Source organism: Mustelus asterias, chromosome 2 (genome assembly GCF_964213995.1).
Source record: "Mustelus asterias chromosome 2, sMusAst1.hap1.1, whole genome shotgun sequence".
In the NCBI taxonomy this organism is placed as follows: domain Eukaryota; kingdom Metazoa; phylum Chordata; class Chondrichthyes; order Carcharhiniformes; family Triakidae; genus Mustelus; species Mustelus asterias.
Genome location: NC_135802.1, coordinates 55310404 through 55330415, shown reverse-complemented (window position 1 = coordinate 55330415; position 20012 = coordinate 55310404). Strand labels below are relative to the sequence as shown.

General features: G+C 41.0%; 1 protein-coding gene across 2 annotated transcripts in view; it reads right to left on the bottom strand.

Annotated features, from left to right (window-relative positions):
• Window positions 1–3806: 3806 nt before the first annotated feature.
• cmtm7 (CKLF-like MARVEL transmembrane domain containing 7) overlaps window positions 3807–20012 on the bottom strand; it is a 28938-nt gene continuing 12732 nt past the window's right edge. The window contains exons 2-5 of one of the 2 annotated variants that reach the window (XM_078227737.1): window positions 9379–9552; window positions 7740–7850; window positions 6640–6721; window positions 3807–4886 (exon numbers count right to left, since the gene is read on the bottom strand). In XM_078227737.1, the coding sequence (XP_078083863.1) occupies window positions 4873–4886; window positions 6640–6721; window positions 7740–7850; window positions 9379–9552 (381 nt within the window). In that variant the 3' untranslated portion in view covers window positions 3807–4872. The remainder of the gene's footprint in view (window positions 4887–6639; window positions 6722–7739; window positions 7851–9378; window positions 9553–20012) is intronic. The other variant, XM_078227744.1, reaches the window with a different exon arrangement.

Here is a 20012-nt window from a genome sequence, read left to right as displayed (position 1 = left end):
AGGGTGGCCTGGGCAGTTCCTGTCCCTGAGCCAAAGTGGCAATCAGCAAGCCTCTACATTGCCAGAGTGAAACAGAGCAGGCACAATAAAGGTTGGCACCCAGCCAGAGTCCAGAATTAGAATTTCAACAGCAGTAAAAGCCCAGTGAAACTGAGGATGAACAAAAATCCACAAAAGCAGGGAATGGCAGCAAAGGCAGGTCAGAGATTCCAAGTATTTTTACTATGAATTGTTACGAGGGTATTCTTTTTTAAAAAAAAAATACAATTCTAGTTTTCTCTGTCTGGGTTTTTAAAAGAAATAAACTGCAATCCTATTAAGACCATGGAGGGTTGCCAGCCAGATTATTCAACTTGCATTCCACCAACAATCCCAAACATCTCTGAGATGAGACATCAAAATGCAATTCTACAAAACAATGATTACAGCAGCCATGGTAATCAAACTCCCCTGGAATATACAACCAGCAGGGCTTTCTAGGAACTGTTCACCAAGCCAGAGATCAGATCTGAGATCAGAATGGTGTACGGAGAAGCTGCATGGAAACCACTCCAATCTCTCTCTCTCTCAAAGTATAGTGCCCAAATTAGCAAAGTAACCATCCTGAGAAAAGAAATTGATTGCAAACCAAGTTCTTTTGGGAATAAAACATGGAGACCTGCTATAAACGACATCCAGGAAGAAAACTGAACTAAAAATGGCCACAACACAGAACCACCATATCAAGACCAACCAATGGTGGGGGAGTCCAGAACTCAGGGCTCATAGTCTGAGAATAAAGGGTAAGCCTGGACTGAGGCGAGGAGAAATTTCTTTACCCAGAGTGTGGTGAATCTGTGGAATTCACTACCACAGAGGCCAAAACAGTGTGATTTCAAGAAGAAAGTAGATGTAGCTCTTGGTGCTAAAGAGGTCAAGGGATATGGAGGGAAGGTGGTATTAGATTGAATTTGATGATCAGCCATGACTGAAATTAATGATGGAGTAGGTTCGAAAGGCTGAATAGCCTACTCCTGCTTCTATTTTCTGTTTCAAAGGACAGTTAATCATGTATTCCTCTGATGGTTTATTTTCTTCACAAGCCATAATACATCTTGAAGCCTATCTTCTTATACTACCATTGGTATGAATGTGTTGATGTAGAGAGTGTATGTGATGTAAGAATGATCATTGTAATTTACCTGTTTTTTTAATTTGGGAAGTAGGGTTAATAAACTTATCTTGTTCTCAAACTCTTAAAACCTACCTGGCTAATTCTTCATAATTTGAAAACGTACATAATGTGGTTTCTGCAGCACTGGCAAAGCACTTTGCTAAATTCATTTAAAAAACTGTTACAATCAGACTTGACATGATATAATAGGGGAGCCATTTCTCCCCCCCCCCCGCCTATATGGGCGTAACAGAAATTTGAGGGTTAACATCTGGGATATGATCCCACAGACAACAGAGTTGGAGTGGGGGAAGTCATTCACTCCCTATAAGCAATTTGAAAAAACTTCTGTGTTTACAATACTAAAGTGTAAAAATGTCCACATTCGAAGCCAGTTCTTTTCCAGGATAGATGGAAATTACTTTTGATAGTTTAAAGATTCTATCCCTCAAGGAGTTAAAAAGCATAGCTGAGGAGTTGGAGATTGGATACAAAGGAGTGCAACCTCTTTTCAGGACCCCTGACCATGGGAGATATGCTCAGTTTACCTGTGAAGGGGTTGATCTGCTGCTCAGCAATGACTTGGCAGGATCAAATGTGGAACATCCCCAGTGGATTTAGAAAAGCTGAGCGAGGTCTGGGAGACACAGCAGCAGCAGGAGAAAGTCCCGGATGGTTTTCCCTAACTACGTGGTCACCTGGTCTAAGGGAAAACAAACAGTGCAGACAGATGACATAACATTAGAAGACCCTAAGGATGTAATGAGTAGGTGTTTCTGAGTAGCGGCTCAGCAAGCTGACCCAATGCTACACATGTCCAAACCAAAACTGAAGAGGAGGGTAAAGTGGAGACTTCCTCACAGACCTGCAGATGAGGAGTTGACAGTGATCTACTAGGTAGTGATGCTAACCCATAAAATCCCTGGACATACTGGCATACAAAAAAAAAACACAAGACTGCATAAGCCAACATTTTTGCTGGCCTCACCTTTACAAAGATGTGGTGAGGTTCTGCAAAACCTGCCACAACTGTCAGGTAATGGGGAAACTGCAACCTGCAATTCAACCTGCACCTATAATTCCCTTACCTGCCTTTGGTGCCGAGATCAGAAAGCTGCAAGAAAGTGGTTTCTCTCTTGAAAGGATCACACCAAGATTTACAAAGTAGCCATCCTGAGACGAGGAATCTACTGCCAACCAAAATCCTTTGGGAATAAAACATGGAAATCTGCTCAAAAATCTACATCCAGGAAGACAACTGAACAAAACAGCCACAACTTTAAATCACTGCATTGAAACTAGCTATAAACCCACTTCAGAGACTGGAAAACATCTTTAAGACTCTTAATTCTACCATTGGTACTAGTGTGTGCGTGAGCCCAGGGAGTAAGAATGGTGGTTACGATTTCCCTAGCTTTTTTTTTTAAATTCGGGAAGGAAGGTCAATAAATTTATCTTGTTCTTTGTTTAAACATGGAAAATCTGTTTGGCCAATTCGTTTTACATTTGAAAGCATACATAGCGTGACTCTTGCAGCATTGGCAAAGCACATCCTTGCTTAAATCAGTAAGTCTTGGAGTGGTACAATAGGGAAGTCATTTTCTACCCCCCTCACAAGGCCACGAGCAGTCAAAGTAAAGCTAGGGAGCAAGAAATGGTAACCTGTAATTAATTTAAGTTACAGTTACTAAACACTGGAAGATGGTGACCCAAAGAGACAAAGTGAGAACCATAATGCAAATCAATCACTACACAAGACATGTTCAAAAAATTAAAACCCATGGGACAACAGGGACAGTGGCAGCATGGATAAAAGATTGGCTATGGGATAGAAAGCAGAGTAGCAGTGAACTGTTATTTTCCAACCAGAAGGAAGTATATATGTTGTTTCCCAGCAAGACACACTATGTATGTCAAAAAATAGCAGTGACCAATGTGTTTATAAAGTCCTTGCACAACTTTAAGAACCTTCGGATGTATACACAAAAACAACCATATTTTAAAAACACACATTCACTCGAGAAGGCTGTTAAACACTGATTAGGTCTCAGCTGAAGTGGTGCATCCCATTCTTGGGCACTGCACCTTAGTAAAGATGCCACGGTCTTGTAGATGGAACAGGTGCGAGGGAGCAAAAGGGATTTATTAGAATAGGACTAAGAATGAGGGATGTCAGGTTTGTGGAGAAGCTGGGGCTGTTCTCAAGCGAAAAAGATAGAGGAAAACGCATTTTCAAAATCATGAATTGTTTCAATAGAGTAAATATACAAGGATTGACTTTTCCCAGTAGCAGAAGGATCAGTAGCTTGAGTACACAGAATTAAGATTAACCAAAGAAACAGAGGCAACTTGCAGAAACTTTTTTTTTTTACATTGCACTTTGTTGTGATCACGAATGCACTGCCTGAAAGATTGGTGGATGGGGAGTCAGTAGAACATTCAAAACAAAAGAAAATAGGATAAATACTTGAAGGGAAAATACATCTGCAGAGCTGTGGAGAAAGAGCAGGGAATGAGGGATTCATTAGGTAGCTCTACCAACTATTCAGGCTTAGGCATGATGGACCAAACAGCCTCCTGTGTATTATGTGATTCAGAAAAGGCTTCTTACAATTGATTCGGCAAGCAGATACCAACAAACAAACAATTTTTTCAAAATGTCTTTATTATTTTTTCTAATCAGTTATAAAATAAGCCAATTTTTGTCAGCGCAAGAGGTAAAACTGAGTTTCATACATTTGCTTGAAGCATTTAAATTTGGTCACAATCAACATTTATAAATATTAACAACAAATTCAAATTACATGGATATAAAATACCCAGTACAAAAATCCACATCATAACAAGCAGTGAAAACAGTATCAGCATAGTAATAAGTATAATAACCTAAAGTCATTGTTTAAATCAGACTTGCAAACACTTCAACATCCCCTGTTTCACTGCATCAAATGAACAAATGATCAGATGGGAATGACTGGCAAGAGCATATATTACATATAATATATATGTCTACACAAACAATATGCACCAGGTAAATAAGTAAAGGTACTCCAATACTGGCATCTTCATGTAACATAATGCACAACACATATACACACACACACATATGAAACACTTAAGGTCACTTAGGCAGGTTTCCTGCTCAGAACACTGGTAAAATGTGATGAGTAAAATGGTATATTCAAACTAGGATTTTATTGGTAAAAGCAAAATACTGTGGATTCTGGAATCTGAAACAAATACAAAATGCTGGAAAATCTCAGATCTGACAGTATCTGTGGAGAGAGTCTGGATGACCCTTGATCAGAGAATTTCATTGGCACCCTTATAAATCTTATTTATTTGAAAATGTAAACACTAAATAGTTATAAGGATTGGTTGAATTCCACACGTCTTTTAGAACATGCTGTATCTGTGATTTGAATACTATGTGGTATAGCTGTGATATACTGAAAGGAAGGATTATCCCACCTAACCTTTTATATTAAAAAAATCAATTGTTCAACCTCTTTGGTACAATTGCTTGAAAGCTAGTTTTTAAAATATATAAAAATATTTAAATTTTTTGACAAATAACACAATACAAAATACCAAGTCCTTGCATACATCCAATTGTTATGAAGTGTAGCTTCAGATTCTAAAAGTCAGGCAGATGAAACATTGGACATTCTATAAATCCAATGAACCAGCTTATTTCCTCAACTTCAGACGCTGCTCAGCTATACGGAAACTGCTGTTAAAAAAACACAAAAAAAAATTCATTTAAAATCTAATCAGGGAGCAAAGAAGGAACAAAAATATGATGGTAGCTACAAAATCTGTCTTCATTAAGCGGCCTAGAAACTGCACTAACCTTACAGGAATAAACTTCAAGCTCCTAATTTTGAGTATCCATAAATCAATACAGCCTAGCTAACAGTATTTTCGGATTGTCATAAATGCTGCTCCCCAAGGGCTGCTTTGAGATGAAGACACGGCCAATTGACTATCCTTCCATTATTCTGGAGTTTCTCTTTCTCACCACTCTCCCCACACACCTCTTCTCCCCCTCCCCCACCATCCCTCACCCCATAGAAAAAAAAATCAAATGATACTGTCCCTTCTAAAATTTAAGGTTTTACAAGCCTCCTCTCAACTAGCTGTAAATGAATGGACGTTGACCTATTTATAGACTCGGGAAAGGGCAATATTGTTTGACAAATCTGTTCGTTTTCTGAGGTTGTAACCAGCAGGATTGATAAGGGACAAACATTGAGTGTATTTGAATTTTCAATGGAGGTTACTGCACAGAATTAGGGCTCATGGAATTGGGATAATATATTAGTATGGGTTGAGGATTGGTTAAAAAACAAAAAAAGAGAGTAGGAAAAATCTATCATTTTCAGGTTGGAGGCCCTAACTAGCGGTCTACCAAAAGGATCAATGGTGGGCTTCAGTTGTTTCAATCTGACAGGAGTGTGATGGAATACTCCCCACTTGCCTGGACGGGTGCAACTCCAACAACACTCAAGCAACTTGACACCATCCAGGACAAAGCAGCCCGCTTGATTGGCACCACATATATAAACATTCAATTCCTCCACCACCAGCACTCAGTAGCAGCAGTGTGTACTATCTACAAGATGCACTGCAGCAATTCACCAAAGGTCCTTAGACAGCACCTTCCAAACCCATGATCACTTCCATCTAAGGACAAGGGCAGCAGATAAATGGGTACACCACCACCTGCAAGTTCCCCTCCAAGCCACTCACCATCCTGACTTGGAAATATATCGCCGTTCCTTCACAGTCGCTGAATCAAATTCCTGGAATTCCCTCCCTAATGGCATTGTGGGTCAACCCACAGAACATGGACTGCAGTGATTCAAGAAGGCAGCTCACCACCACCTTCTCAAGGGCAACTAGGGATGGACAATAAATGCTGGCCAGCCAGCGATGCCCATGTCCCACGAATGAATAAAAAATCTATATCAATGACTTCGATGAGGGGACCAAATGCAATGTATCCAAATTTGCTAATGATGCAAAGTTAGGTGGGAATGCAAGCTGAGGAGGAGGATGCAAAGAAACTACAGAGGGATATGGACAAGTTAAGTTACCACTGCAACTTAAAACTATTGTTTCCAAGGATCCCCATTGCAGTGTCAAGCTATGCACACCATAAATGATGTCAGTGTCATTGGGTTAAGGCCTATCACATTTAAACAATGGTTTCCATCTATGTAAAGCTGTACAGTGTCCACTGGCAAGAGTCCTTGTATGAATCTTAAATCATGATAGGGTTTGACAGAGCTGTGACAGCCTTCACGATGCAGCAACCTGCCAAACTTGCTGTTCAGGCCCATATATGAATGATTATTGCTTCACGATAGGATAAGTCAGCACCTTCTGAATGAATGGAGGAATTAAATGCAAGGGCAATGGACGTCAGGAGAAAAAAAGGAAAAGAATAGCTGTCAGTTTTCTAAATGCGAGAAATTCCTTACTTGCTGGTTGAGGGACACACCAAGCTTTGTAGGATAACCAGGCGCCGATGCCGTACAGAACTGTTGATGCAAAGCCAAAGAACTACAAAACAGAACAGAACAGTGAGGTGAGGGGTTTTCTCCAGACACAAAAATAGGGCAATTATTCTTAATCATATATCTTCCTTTCTCCCAGTTAATCAAGTCTGTGCTGATAGATTTGATCATTAGCTTCAACAGTCTTGGGGTTGTGGGAAGGACAAAGGTAAAAAAACAAACGGGTTAGGTTGATTAGCCATACTAAGTTGCCCCTTAGTGTCAGGGGGAGTAGCAGGGTAAATACGTGGGGTTACAGGGATAGGACCTGGGTGGGATTGTTGTCAGTGCTGGCTCGATGGGCCGAATGGTCTCCTTCTGCACTGTAGGGATTCTATGATTTTATAAAATGACAGGTTCCTCCTCTTAATAACTTTCAACAATGCTTCTGTAATGCAATCTGCATGGATGGTATCTAGCTTAGCTGTGACACCTGGTTATCAAATCGCCTGTCAATACTCACTGTTAAACAGGAATATAGCTATCTGTGCAAGCTAGCAGGAGGAATGCTCAGTACCACTGAAGCCATGTCTCTTACAAGAAACCAAATTTCCCAGGAAGTGCGGGGGTGACAACATTAAAAGCGTGCCATTGATGGTTGGACATAAATAAATACAACTGCAGTAAAAGAAAACAATTCTGAAACTGAATAAAACTGAAGCTTGCATGGTATTTGTTTGAAATGCTGGGACTTCAATCTGATGACTATTCTTGCAGTGTTGAGTGTGCAGATCAAGCTTCAGTGTAAAGAATTTACAGCACAACACTTCACAGCTTACATTCCATTTGATGGAGTCCATCATAAACCATAACTAACACAACCAGGACATTCTCAAATAGTGGCTCATAGCAAGGTTTAGCTTGTGTAAATAAAACATCAAAAGTTTGCCCTTTAGAATTGTTGACTGTTGTAGATCACTGCATAGTTTTGGAATGCAATATCCTAGTTTGCACCACTTTCTGACAAAAGACATTACATTCCATGATCTCGAAGGATTTTTTTTAAAAGCAAAAATAATTCTTACCACCCCAGCTGCCAATCCAGTTGTCAATCCAGCATCGCCATACGTTTTGGTCGCACCAACAATTGAGGCAATCAACAGCAGAATTGTAGCAACAACATAATGAAGGAGTTCCTGTATTAAAAGCACACAACATTGTGAATACAATACTAATCTAAAATGATGGTGAAGTTACACTGCTGAACCCACATTATTTTGCCATGTCAACCACTTCACACCAATGCAGTAATAATTGCTCATTGAAAACACTAATTCAATGGAGGGAAGGTTTAAAATAATCCAAAAATACATCAACAAATGCAATGTTACAATTCAACAATTTGAGTCTCAAGGCTCAATGATACTTTGGGGAGTAGGAAATGGTCCAAACTCTCTAGCAATTTAAAATACATACAGAATTACATAATTTTATACTTAAAGCACACTTTCAAAAAGCTTACAGGAGAAGCAAACAGCCATTTCGTTTCGATACCAAAGATTTACAGCCAAATATTAAGTAGCAGTTTTGGAATAGTTCACAAACTCGGAGATTGGGCTCACCAACAGTGAGAAAATTATTGTAGCATAATCTGACATACAAATCAATGAATTGTGGCAGCATATGGTTATGTCACTGGACTAGTAATCCAGAGGCATTTGCTAATGACCCAGAGACAAAGGGCAGAATTTTCTAGCCACGTTCGTCCTGAAACTGGAAAATCCTGACTGAGGTCAATGGACATTTCCATGGTTCGCCCTTTGCCTGCTCCGATTCCCGTGGCAGGCGGAATAGGCAAATTAGCACCAAAGAGTTCAAATCCCATCACAGTACTGGGGATTTTAAATTTAATTAAATAAATCTGGAATAAAAAGTTAATAACAGTGCCACTATGAAATTATTGGATTGTCATGAAGCTCCATGTGATTCATTAATTACTGTAGGGAAGGAAACCTGCCATTCTTACCCAAAGAGTCTAACCCCTTATTTTTCACCACCTTCAACATTGAATCCCCCACTGTTAACATTGACCAGAAGTGGAATTGGACCAACCATAGAAATACTGCGACTACAAAAACAGGTCAATGGCTGGGAATTCTGCATCAAATAACTCACATCATGACTTTCCAAACCATGTTCACCATTTACAAAGACACAAATCAGGAATATGAAGGAATTTTCATTTATATAGCACCTTCTTTTTATTTAAGCGTAGGAGCAAGATTTTAATTGTAAAACATGAGTACAATTTATTAAAAATTGAGTGCAATTCATACACCATATTTTATGGATAACTTCTCAGACTCATTTCAAGCTGGGATTTCCAGAGTTGCTGTATGTTGGTTGGACTGGCTGAAGAATGGTTGCTGAAATATTGTTATGTCTAATCAATAACTGGTTTATTGGATATAACAGATATCTATACACAGATATACATGACTAAGTGTAACTCTGCCTAAGCGAGAAGCATTCTCCTTCTTGACTCTCAGCCACGTATCTCTTAAATCCTCACATAAGCAGTGCTGATTACACAGTCCCACAGATTAATCCTTTCAAATCTAACGCGCGAGAGATCCTGATCAACATTACTCAAGTAGATCTTGGAAACCGAATTGGAATGTAAAAGCATATATAATTTGATTATTTTAAAAATTAAATACTTACAGTTAGCGGCCAGTGCATGCAAGTGATTTTCAGATGAAGTCTTGTGAGGTAAATTATGTAAAATACCAATGCCATAACAAGAAACCAGATGGTGACAACTTCAAAGTAACGGTAAGTTGAGTAGTGCGGCCAGGCTGAACACCTTATGCACAGGAATGCTATAAACACCACAATCTGAAAAAGGGAAAATGTTCATGCATTAAATCTCCACGCACTCTCGATAACAAACACAGCGCATTTATTTTCAACTTCAATACCTTGGTTCAGTATTTAGAACATCAGAATACTACTTTAGAAAAGTGTATTGCTCTTAGCATAGACACCTAAAATCGTTACAATGCAGGAGGCCATTCAGCCTGTTCTGTCTGTGCCAGCTCTCTAGAAGGGAAATGCCACCCCCCCAGGTTTCCCTCACAGCCCTGCAGATTTTAATCAGACTAAAAAGAGACTAGCCAGTAAACAGGCTGCACCCCAGGGTTTGCACGTCATAACTGCCTGTTAATGAAATTAAGTGCAAGACTTTAAGTTTTGTCATCGTAACCGGTCCGTTAACTGAAATGTGGTCAGCCTCTGAAGGCCATGTTTAACCAACATTGTGAGGCAGAGTGATTATAAACCTGTTTGTATCAGAGAGTCATGGTTTGTAGTCAATGAGGGGTTAGCAGTATAATTTTCACAAGTCTAACTACTTGTGGGATGATGTGGAGATGTCAGCGTTGGACTGGGGTGGACACAGTAAGAAGTCTCGCAACGCCAGGTTAAAGTCCAACAGGTTCATTTGGTAGCACAAGCTTTCAGAGCGCTGCTCCTTCATCAGGTGAGTGGAGAGTTGAATTCACAACCAGGGCATATATAGACAAACTCAATTGCAAGATAATGGTTGGAATGCGAGTCTTTATAGATAATCAAGTCTTTACAGGTACAGACAATGCAAGTGGAGAGAGGGTTAAGCACAAGTTAAAGAGGTGTGAGTTGTCTCAAGCCAGGACAGTTAGTAAGATTTTGCAAGCCCAGGCAAATCGCGGAGGTTACAGGTAGTATGACATGAACCCAAGATCCCGGTTGAGGCCATTTTCATTGTGGAATGCAACAGACACCTACAGATGCTGAAAGACGCCCTTGTAAGAACAGGATATGGCGCTCGACTCATCGATTGACAGTTCCGACATGCCACAGCGAAAAACCACACCAACCTCCTCAGAAGACAAACACGGGACACGGCTGACAGAGTATGCTTCATCATCCAGTACTTCCCCAGAGTGGAGAAGCTACGACATCTTCTTCGGAGCCTTCAACATGTCATCGATGAAGACGAACATCTCGCCAAGGCCACTACTTGCCTTCAAACAACCACGCAACCTCAAGCAGACCATTGTCCACAGCAAACTACCCAGCCTTCAGGAGAATAGCTACCACGACACCACACAACCCTGCCACAGTGACCTCTGCAAGACGTGCTGGATCATCAACACGGATGCCATCATTTCACATGAGAACACCATCCACCAGGTAACAGTACATATTTCTGCGACTCGGCCAACGTTGTCTACCTGATACGCTGCAGGAAAGGATGTCCCGAGGCATTGTACGTCGGCGAGACCACGCTGACGCTATGACAACGGATGAATGGACACTGCTCGACAATCACCAGGCAGGAGTGTTCCCTTTCTGTCGGGGAGCACTTCAGCAGTCAAGGGCATTCAGCCTCTGATCTTCGGGTAAGCGTTCTCCAAGGCAGCCTTCAAGACACACGACAACGCAGAATTGCCGAGCAGAAACTGATCGCCAAGTTCTGCACACATGTGGATGGCCTCAACCGGGATCTTGGGTTCATGTCACACTATCTGTAACCTCCACAACTTGCAAGATCTTACTAACTGTCCTGGCTTGAGACAATTCACACCTCTTTAACCTGTGCTTAACCCTCTCTCCACTCGCATTGTCTGTACCTGTAAAGACATTATCTGTTAATACTTGCATTCCAACCATTATCTTGCAATTGAGTCTGTGTCTATATATACTCTGTTTGTGAACCCAACTCTCCACTCACCTGATGAAGGAGCAGTGCTCCAAAAGCTCATGCTACCAAATAAACCTGTTGGACTTTAACCTGGTGTTGTGAGACTTCTTACTGTACTTGTGGGACTGGGGAATAATGATGTATATTTCTATACCTGCTTTAACTAATAAAACATCCTGAAGCACATCGCAGAGCATTAGATAGCAGGATTGCACATCAAGGCACATAATGAAACATTAGGACAGACTGGCCAAAAGTTTGATCAAAGAGGCCAAAAATACTTAAAGGTAGGAAAGAGAGATAGCAAGGTGGAGAGATACATGGAGGGAATTCCAGAACTTAGAGCCTTGACAGCCGAAGGCACGGACATCCATGCTGGAGCAATTAAAATTGGGGATGCAGTTTAACAAAAGCAGTTAATAACCCATATGGGATCCTGGGTTTTATAAACAGAAACATGGAATAAAAAGTCCTCCTAAAGTATTCTGTCTGATGCTGGACATCATTCTTTAGGAACAATGTGAAGGCTTTGGGGAGCATATGGTTGCAGGAGTTAGAAATTGCAGTTACATTGATGGACTGAAGAAGCTGGTGTTGTTCTCCTCAGAAGGCTAAAAGGAGATTTGATAGAGGTGTTTAATATCAAGTGTTTAGATAAACTAAAGAGAAACTGTTTACAATGGCTGAAGCATCAATAACCAGAAGAGACAGATTTAAAGGACCAGGGACAACATAAAAGAAAAAAAATTCTGCAGGAAATGGTTAGGATTTGGAAGACACAGGGCCCAAATCTTGCAATATGGGAAGAGGCCAACATCTGTTGCTGATGTGCGTTGGAACCGAGGGGGTTCCAAGGTGTGCATGTCCATGATACTTACACAGAGAGTTTCAATTTCCATTTAGTGGTTTTACCCTGGCTGGATTGATCCATGATTCTTAAGGCAGTGGGATGAGAAGGCCAGAACCACAGAGACTTGGGCTGTTGCCCTGAGCCAACCCTGTTTTTACACTGATTTATTTAGAGCTTTTCATAGCAGGTCTAAAGCCAGCATAACACTAAGTAAGATGGAGTGTCAAAACACTAGCACTTCTAGCAATGTTCACCCCCACTTCCCCATCCTGGCAAGGTTCAGCACCCACCCATCTCAGCAGAGTACACCTCCCTCCTAGCTCAGCTCCCACCTCCATTTGGTCAGTGCTCACCCCCTCCCAACTCCCCTTCCAGAACCCTTTGAATCCTTGACACCTGTCCTAGCTGATGTCAGAAGAGTCAGCATCGTCAGGGCTGGAGGGAGTAGGTGCTCGAGCATTTCTGTGGGGTGAGGGTGGGATGAACACTGTGGAGATGGTGATGAGGGAGAGGGGATAAATACTGTCAGTGAGGGGAGATTGTTCTAAATGGAGCTGTCAACCCCAACACTGCACAATGTAGATCAATCAACTGAAGACAGAACTTGAGGGTATCTCTTCAATTAATGACAAGAAAAACAGGTATTCTCTGGAATTCCACTAAAGAGTAGGTCTCCCAACTGTTCAACCCTGGAACCAGGACAGAAACATAAAATAGCTCCAGTTTAAAATGAGAAATGGGGCAGATTAAATCACACTCATATAGTCATGGGACACGTCCTCTCTGATGCTGACCCGAAGAGCTTGGCCAATATCCGACTGGATGGTGGATTCAGATTCAATTGTCACCTTCAAAAAAGGGGAATTAGATTTTTTTCCTTTGTTCTTTCATGGGACATGGGTATCACTGGCAAGGGCAGCATTTGTTGCCCAGCCCTGATTGCCCTTAAACTGAGGGCAATTAAGAGCAAACCAGGTTGCTGTGGATGGCAGATTTCCTTTCCTAAAAGGACATCAATGAACTAGATGGGTTTTTACAATAATCGATGATAGTTATCATGGTCACCATTACTGAATCTAGCTTTATTTTAATATATATTCCAGATTTATCAACTGAATTTAAATTCCACCCGCTGAATTGAGGCTGATGTTCCCAAAGCATTAGCCTAGACCTCTGGATTACCAGTCCAGTGATATCACCATTGTGCCACCATCTCCCCTTAAATACTTGAAGACAAATCATTTGCAATGATATGGTGAAAGAACAGAGAATGGAAGTAATTGGATTGCCCTTTGAAAATGCTGGCACAGACTCAATGGCTGGTTAGCTTCCTTCTCTGCTATACTATCCTAAGGTTCCAGATTTAGTTTTATGCAGTAAAAGGGATATGCAATTAACATCTTATGGCAATTAACTTAAAATATTCATAATTGTCTCTCATGTTAAGTTGTTTTTAGATATCAGATGAATGAGAACGATTCAAGAAAATACTCATAACCATAAAAAGGCACTGCTAGTTCGATCACATATCCCTAACTGGAATGTTTCAGATATTAGTTAATTTAAAACAAAGGAATTACTCACTGATCCAACTTCTCAAGTTGTCCAATGTATTCCATTTTTTATATCATAGGAAACATTCCTCTGTAGCCATTACAACACACAGAAAGAAAGCCTCTTTGATAAAGGATCAGCCAAGCAATTTCATACAGTCACAGATAAATTGTAAAGGAGGAGGAGACTAATGGAAATTTAGGATTAAGACTGCAGGGAGAATGAGGAACAGAGGATGACAATTTAGTTCGAGAATGTGAAAATGCTAACATAGAAATGCCATGCTAACAGGAACATTACTGTTCTGGCAACTTGGCTATAATTTAACATTTTCTCCCATTTCCCCCTCAACACTTACTAAGTTAGATTAGATTTTTGCCAAAATTATAAAGAACTGAATAATAGCTGACGAATGCAAGTTAATCAAAATTCCCTTGCTGCAGATGGTAATGGTGATGGTCATTAAGTAATTTATGCTCATTTCAGTTATAGACACTGGAATTATTTATTGCTCTGACATGCACACTGGTACAGTGGCTATGTCACTGAACAAACAGACCAAAGGTTGTGAACTTATTTACCATTATAAATTGTGAAATTGAATAAATAATGCAATTCATGAGTCAGTATTTGAAACAACGAGTATAAAAGCGGCTAAATTGTTGTAACAATCCAATACTGTCCTACAGGAAGGAAACCAGCCAACCTAGCCTGGTTTAGCATAACACCGGAACTGAAAGCAGAACCACCATTAGATAATATTTATATCGTACCTTAATATAGTAAACCACCCAAAAGGTGTTTCACTGGAGCATTAGAAAGCAAAATGTGACCCAGAACCACATTAAGAAGGTATCACAGCAGATAACTAAAAGTTTGATCAAAAAAATAGGTTTAAAGCCCTGTCCTCAAAGGAGGAAAGAGAGGTTTAGGAAAGAATTCCGGAGCTTTTTTGGGTCTTGGCAACTAATGACACAGCTATCAATGATGGAGCAATTAAAATGCTGAAAGATCATGAGGCCAGAGTCAGAGTAGCACAGATATCTCGGAGAGATGTAGGGCTGGAAGAAATTACAGAAATAGGGAGGAGGAAGGTCATTGAGAGATTTGAAAACAAGGACAAGAATTTTAAATTTGGGGAGCTGTTTGACCAGCAGCCAGTGTTGATCTCTGATGGGTGAACAGGACGATGCGAGTTTGAATACATGTAGCAACGTTTTGGATGAACTCAGATTTATGGAGGGTAGATGTGGGAGTTCCACCAGGAGTGCATTGAAATCATCAAGTTAGAGGTAACACAAGCGTGAATGAGGTCTTCAGCAGTAGATGAGCTGATGCAGGGGGTGGAGTCAGGCGATTTTACGGAGATGGAAATATACATAATGATGAGCCAGAAGCTCACTGACTTATTAAAAGCAACTTGTGATTGTTAGCAAGCTTGGCTTTTATCATCAGCAAAAATGGCCTCAGTAATTTGTGCTCCTACTGAAGATACCATCTACAAGCAGTGAAATGTCAAGTTTCATTGTTTCTTTTTAAATCACTTGACTTTTACTCTTAAATCGTGACTCCTGATTAGAATTATCATTGTCACAATGAATGCAGCCAAATCTAACCATGTCTAAAGACCAAATTTGGGAGCCAGTAAATAACATTTTCCATTAGTTTTTTTGAATTGGGTGCAAGATGACTGATTGCTATGTTGTGCTCAGAAAACGGCGCAAATTGTGTGGCAAAGTATTGCCCACAACTGAAGGAAGTAAATACTCATACAAATGTCATACAAATTGCTTAAGCACTTCAACAATGGCACTAAAGTAACTCTACAAAACAAGTTTTCTACAAATTCAGTTGTAAACTGTAAAAGAACAAAACTTGTTTACACAAAGAAAAGCTAATTTTGCTTTAAAATAATGGCAGATTTTTCACAGGCAAAGATCATGGAAAGTCTTGTTTCTGTGGTAGTTAGCATAATCATTGGGACTGAAGAGGACAATTCTTGATTTGCAGGCTCCTGGGACACAAGAACTCCAGGTTTGGAGGGACAATGGTTTAAGTAGACTCCATCCATTGCTTGCATCTTTCTTCCGCAGCCTCAGGTTTAGTTGTTTTGAACTTTCAAGCTCTGTTCCTCCTTGTTGTGTGCTAGCTGTCTCTGTTTCCCATATCTTTTGATCAGTGTCAGCCAGACAGTGTTGCCTTTTCAGCTGGTCTTTGAAGCATTTGTGAAGTGAACCTCAGTCTCGCTTACCAGAACATAATTCACCATAAAGCTTTGCTTTTGGCATTCAGCAATCCTCCCTGCATGACATGATTTTGAATGCATTCTCTTACAAAACCATTGCGCTACGTAGGATATATGTCCTGCAACCCTATTTTATCTAATAATTTAAATTTGTTTTTACTTATGCCACTAATGCAGAATGAGAAACTAGAGTCTCACATTAGTATTCTGGATTTAAACAAAGGAAATTACAAAGGCATGAGGACAGATTTGGCCCGAGTGGACTGGCTAGGAAGACTACAAGGTAGGACAGTTGATGATCAGTGGCAGATGTTTAAGGAGATAGTCAATTCCTTCCAACTAAAATAGAGTGAGGGAAAGACTTCCATGGCTAAGCAAGGAGGTTAAAGATAACCTAAAGGCATAAACTAAGACATATAATGCAAAGATCAATGGCACACTGGAAGATTGGGAAGCTTTTAAAGATCAACAAGAGCCAAGATAAATTATGAAAGGCAACTAGCGCAAAATATAAAAATGCACAGCAAAAGCTTCTATTAGTATATAAATAGGGAGAGAGTAGCTAAAGTGAGTGTTGGTCCCTTGTAAGTCTAGGCTGGGGAGTTAATAGTGGGGAACGCAGAGATGGTTGAGACACTAAATTTTTGCCTCAGTTTTCATGGCGGAGGACACGAGTATTATCTTAGAATCTTAGAAGCCCTACAGCAGAGAGAGAGGCCATTCAGCCCATCGAGTCTGCACCGACCACAATCCCACCCAGGCCCTACCCCCATATCCCTACATATTTACCCACTAATCCCTCTAACCTACGCATCCCAGGACACTAAGGGCAATTTTAGCATGGCCAATCAACCTAACCCGCACATCTTTGGACTGTGGGAGGAAACCGGAGCACCCGGAGGAAACCCACGCAGACACGAAGAGAATGTGCAAACTCCACACATACAGTGACCCAAGCCGGGAATCGAACCCAGGTCCCTGGAGCTGTGAAGCAGCAGTGCTAACCACTGTGCTACCATGCCGCCCAACAGTATTATCCCAACAGTAAAAGAAAATCCAGAGATTTTAGAAAGGGACGAACTTGGAACTATTACTTGGGAAAAGGCACTGAGCAAACTATTGGGATTGAAGGCAAGCAAATCCCCAGGGCCTAATGGCCTACATCCTAGAGTCTTAAAGGAAATGGTGTTGGAGATAATGCATCCATTGGTTACAATATTCCAAAATTCCCTGTATGCGGGAATGATTCCGGTAGTATGCAAAAATGCTATATAGCACCCTTATTCAAAAAGGGAGGGAGGCAAAATTTAGGAAACTATAGGCCAATTAGTTTAACATCTGGCATTGGGAAATTGTTAGAAATCATTATAAATGAAGTAATAACATGACATTTAGAAAGTCAAAATGCAATCCATCAGAGTCAGCGTGGTTTTATGAAGGGTAAATCATGTTTAACTAATTTGTTTGAGTTCTTCAAAGATGTACCAAGCAAGGTGGCTAATGGTGATCCTGTAGATGTAGTATATCTGGACTTCCAGAAGGCATTTGATAAGGTGCCACACAAAAGGTTAATACACAAGGTTAGTTCACATGGGATTAGGGGTGATTTATTAGCTTGGATAGAGGGTTGACTAACCAACAGAAAGCAGATCTGGGATAACTGTGTCTTTCTCGAGTTGGCAAAATGTAACTAGTGGGGGTGCCACGGGGTTCGATCCTCGGGCCCCAACTATTTACAATCTATATGAATGACACTAAAATAGGTGGGATAGTAAATAAGAAATGTACAAATAGATATGGATAGGTTAAGGATATGTAGCACTTCAGTGAGAGGGTTCTGGGTGTTCTCGTGCATGGACTGCAGAAAACTACTACGCGTGACAGGTGATTCAGAGGAGGTTCACATGATTGATGCCAGAGATAAGGGGTTTGACTTGCAAAGAGTGATTGGGTAGTTTAAGCCTATGTGCCCTGGAGTTAGGAAGAATGAGAGAAGATTCAACTGTGGTGTACAAGATGAAGAGGGAGATTGACAAAGTCGACATGGAGAGGACGTTTCTTCTTGTAGGGCAATCTAGAACAAGAGGTCACAGCTTTAGGACAAGGGGTGGCAGATTTAAAACAGAGAGGAGAAATTACTTCTCTCAAAGGGTCGTGAGTCTGTGGATTCACTATCCCAGAGCGTGGTGGATGCCGTGACTTCGAGTAAATTTAACGAAGAGGTGGACAGATTTTAATTAGTAAGGGTTTTGGTGAACGGACAGGTGAGTGGAGTTGAGGCCAAGATGAGATCAACCATGATCGTATTAAATGGCAGAGCAGGCTCGAGGGTCTGAATTGCCTACTCCTGCTCCTAGTTCTTAATAAAGAATTATTACATTGTTCCTGACTCGCTCGATGACCCCAACACTGTTCCACTCACTGCCCCACTCCTAATGTCCAAAAGAATCATTGATTTCCTGATTCCATATCCAGGGATGAGGGACTAGGAAGAGACCCACTGCGGATCCGGGGGAGAAACTCACTGGGGAACCTAATTCCAGTTCATACACTCACTTTTCCAGGAAAATCTGATTTGTTAAGGGTTTGTTGCACTTCTAAAGAATGCAACTAGGATGGTAAGTGAGGAATTACTATAATGCTGTCTAGGTAGGCAAGCTGTTTTAGTGTATTGAGTTTGCTGCAGTTCACACTGACCTGCTGTGAATAGCAATTTCCTTGGGGCCGTGGTTGGTACAGCACTTTTCTTTAGGCTATGAGTTCAAAGTTTCAAATTTATTTAGAGTTCATTAATTAGTGTCTCAAATAAGCTTACACTGCAATGAAGTTTCTGTGAAAATCCCCTGGTTGCCACACTCAGGCGCCTGTTTGGGTACACAGAATTTTGTATGGCTAATGCACCTAACCAGCTGTGGGAGGAAACCAGAGCACTGGAGGAAACCCACGCAGACTGCACACAGTCACCCAAGCTGGGAATTGAACCCGGGTCCCTGGTGCTGTAAGGCAACAGTGCTATCCACTGTGCCACCGTGATGCCCAAGAGAAACAGTTTACAAAAGAGCTGCACTGTTTCCACCATGTGTGCCAGAAGGGCCCAATCATCAATAAGCAGAAGCTCCACAATAAACTCTTCTGTAGTTTTGATATATGCAAGTAGTCACCACAGGTTGGCGAGACTGCTGTCTGTTTGGCAGTGGATATCGACGCTCCCTGTCATGCCAGGCATTGCCTCTTGAAGCATCATACTGAAGAAAATAGAGAAAAGGGCTGGTGCCAGACACACTCTTGCTTAACCCCTTTGGGGATAGGGACAGTGTCTGAGGTGGTTTCATTCTGCTTGACATGACATTTCTGGCCATCATGCAGTTGATGGATGGAGAATAATGAGGAACTTTGGATGACACACAATCTAGATAACATACTCTGAACCAGCTGGCTTATAATCTCACCAGGACATTTAATACATGGTATCAAACGGGCCAATGTTTTGTTTGCTACACCTCTCCTGAATCTGTTCAGTACAAAAGATCATATCTAATTCTACTGGGTCATTGACTGAGTATCAGTGAGGCTTTTTGCAGCTTTTGTTGGAACAAATCTATTAAAAAGAACTCTGGCCAAGATTCTGTCTGCTATGGAGAGTAAGGTGATCTCTCTGTAGTTTGAACAGTCAGGCTTGTCTCCCTTGTTTTTGTAGGTGAAGATAATCACAGCATTGCATAGGTTCTGAGGCACTTTTGCTTCTTCCCAGCATATTGCAAACAGACCTCTAAGTCTATCAGAGATTACGGGCGATTCTCCGACTTCATCGTGCCACTAGCCGGAAAATTGCATGGATAAAAATCCGTTTTGCGCCCAACACCAAACAGTTTGCGAGCCTCCCGGCCCCTTCCCATTGGCACAAACCAAATTGCCCCAATTAGCAACTTAAAGTGGCATTTATATATGCATTGCTTATTCAAATC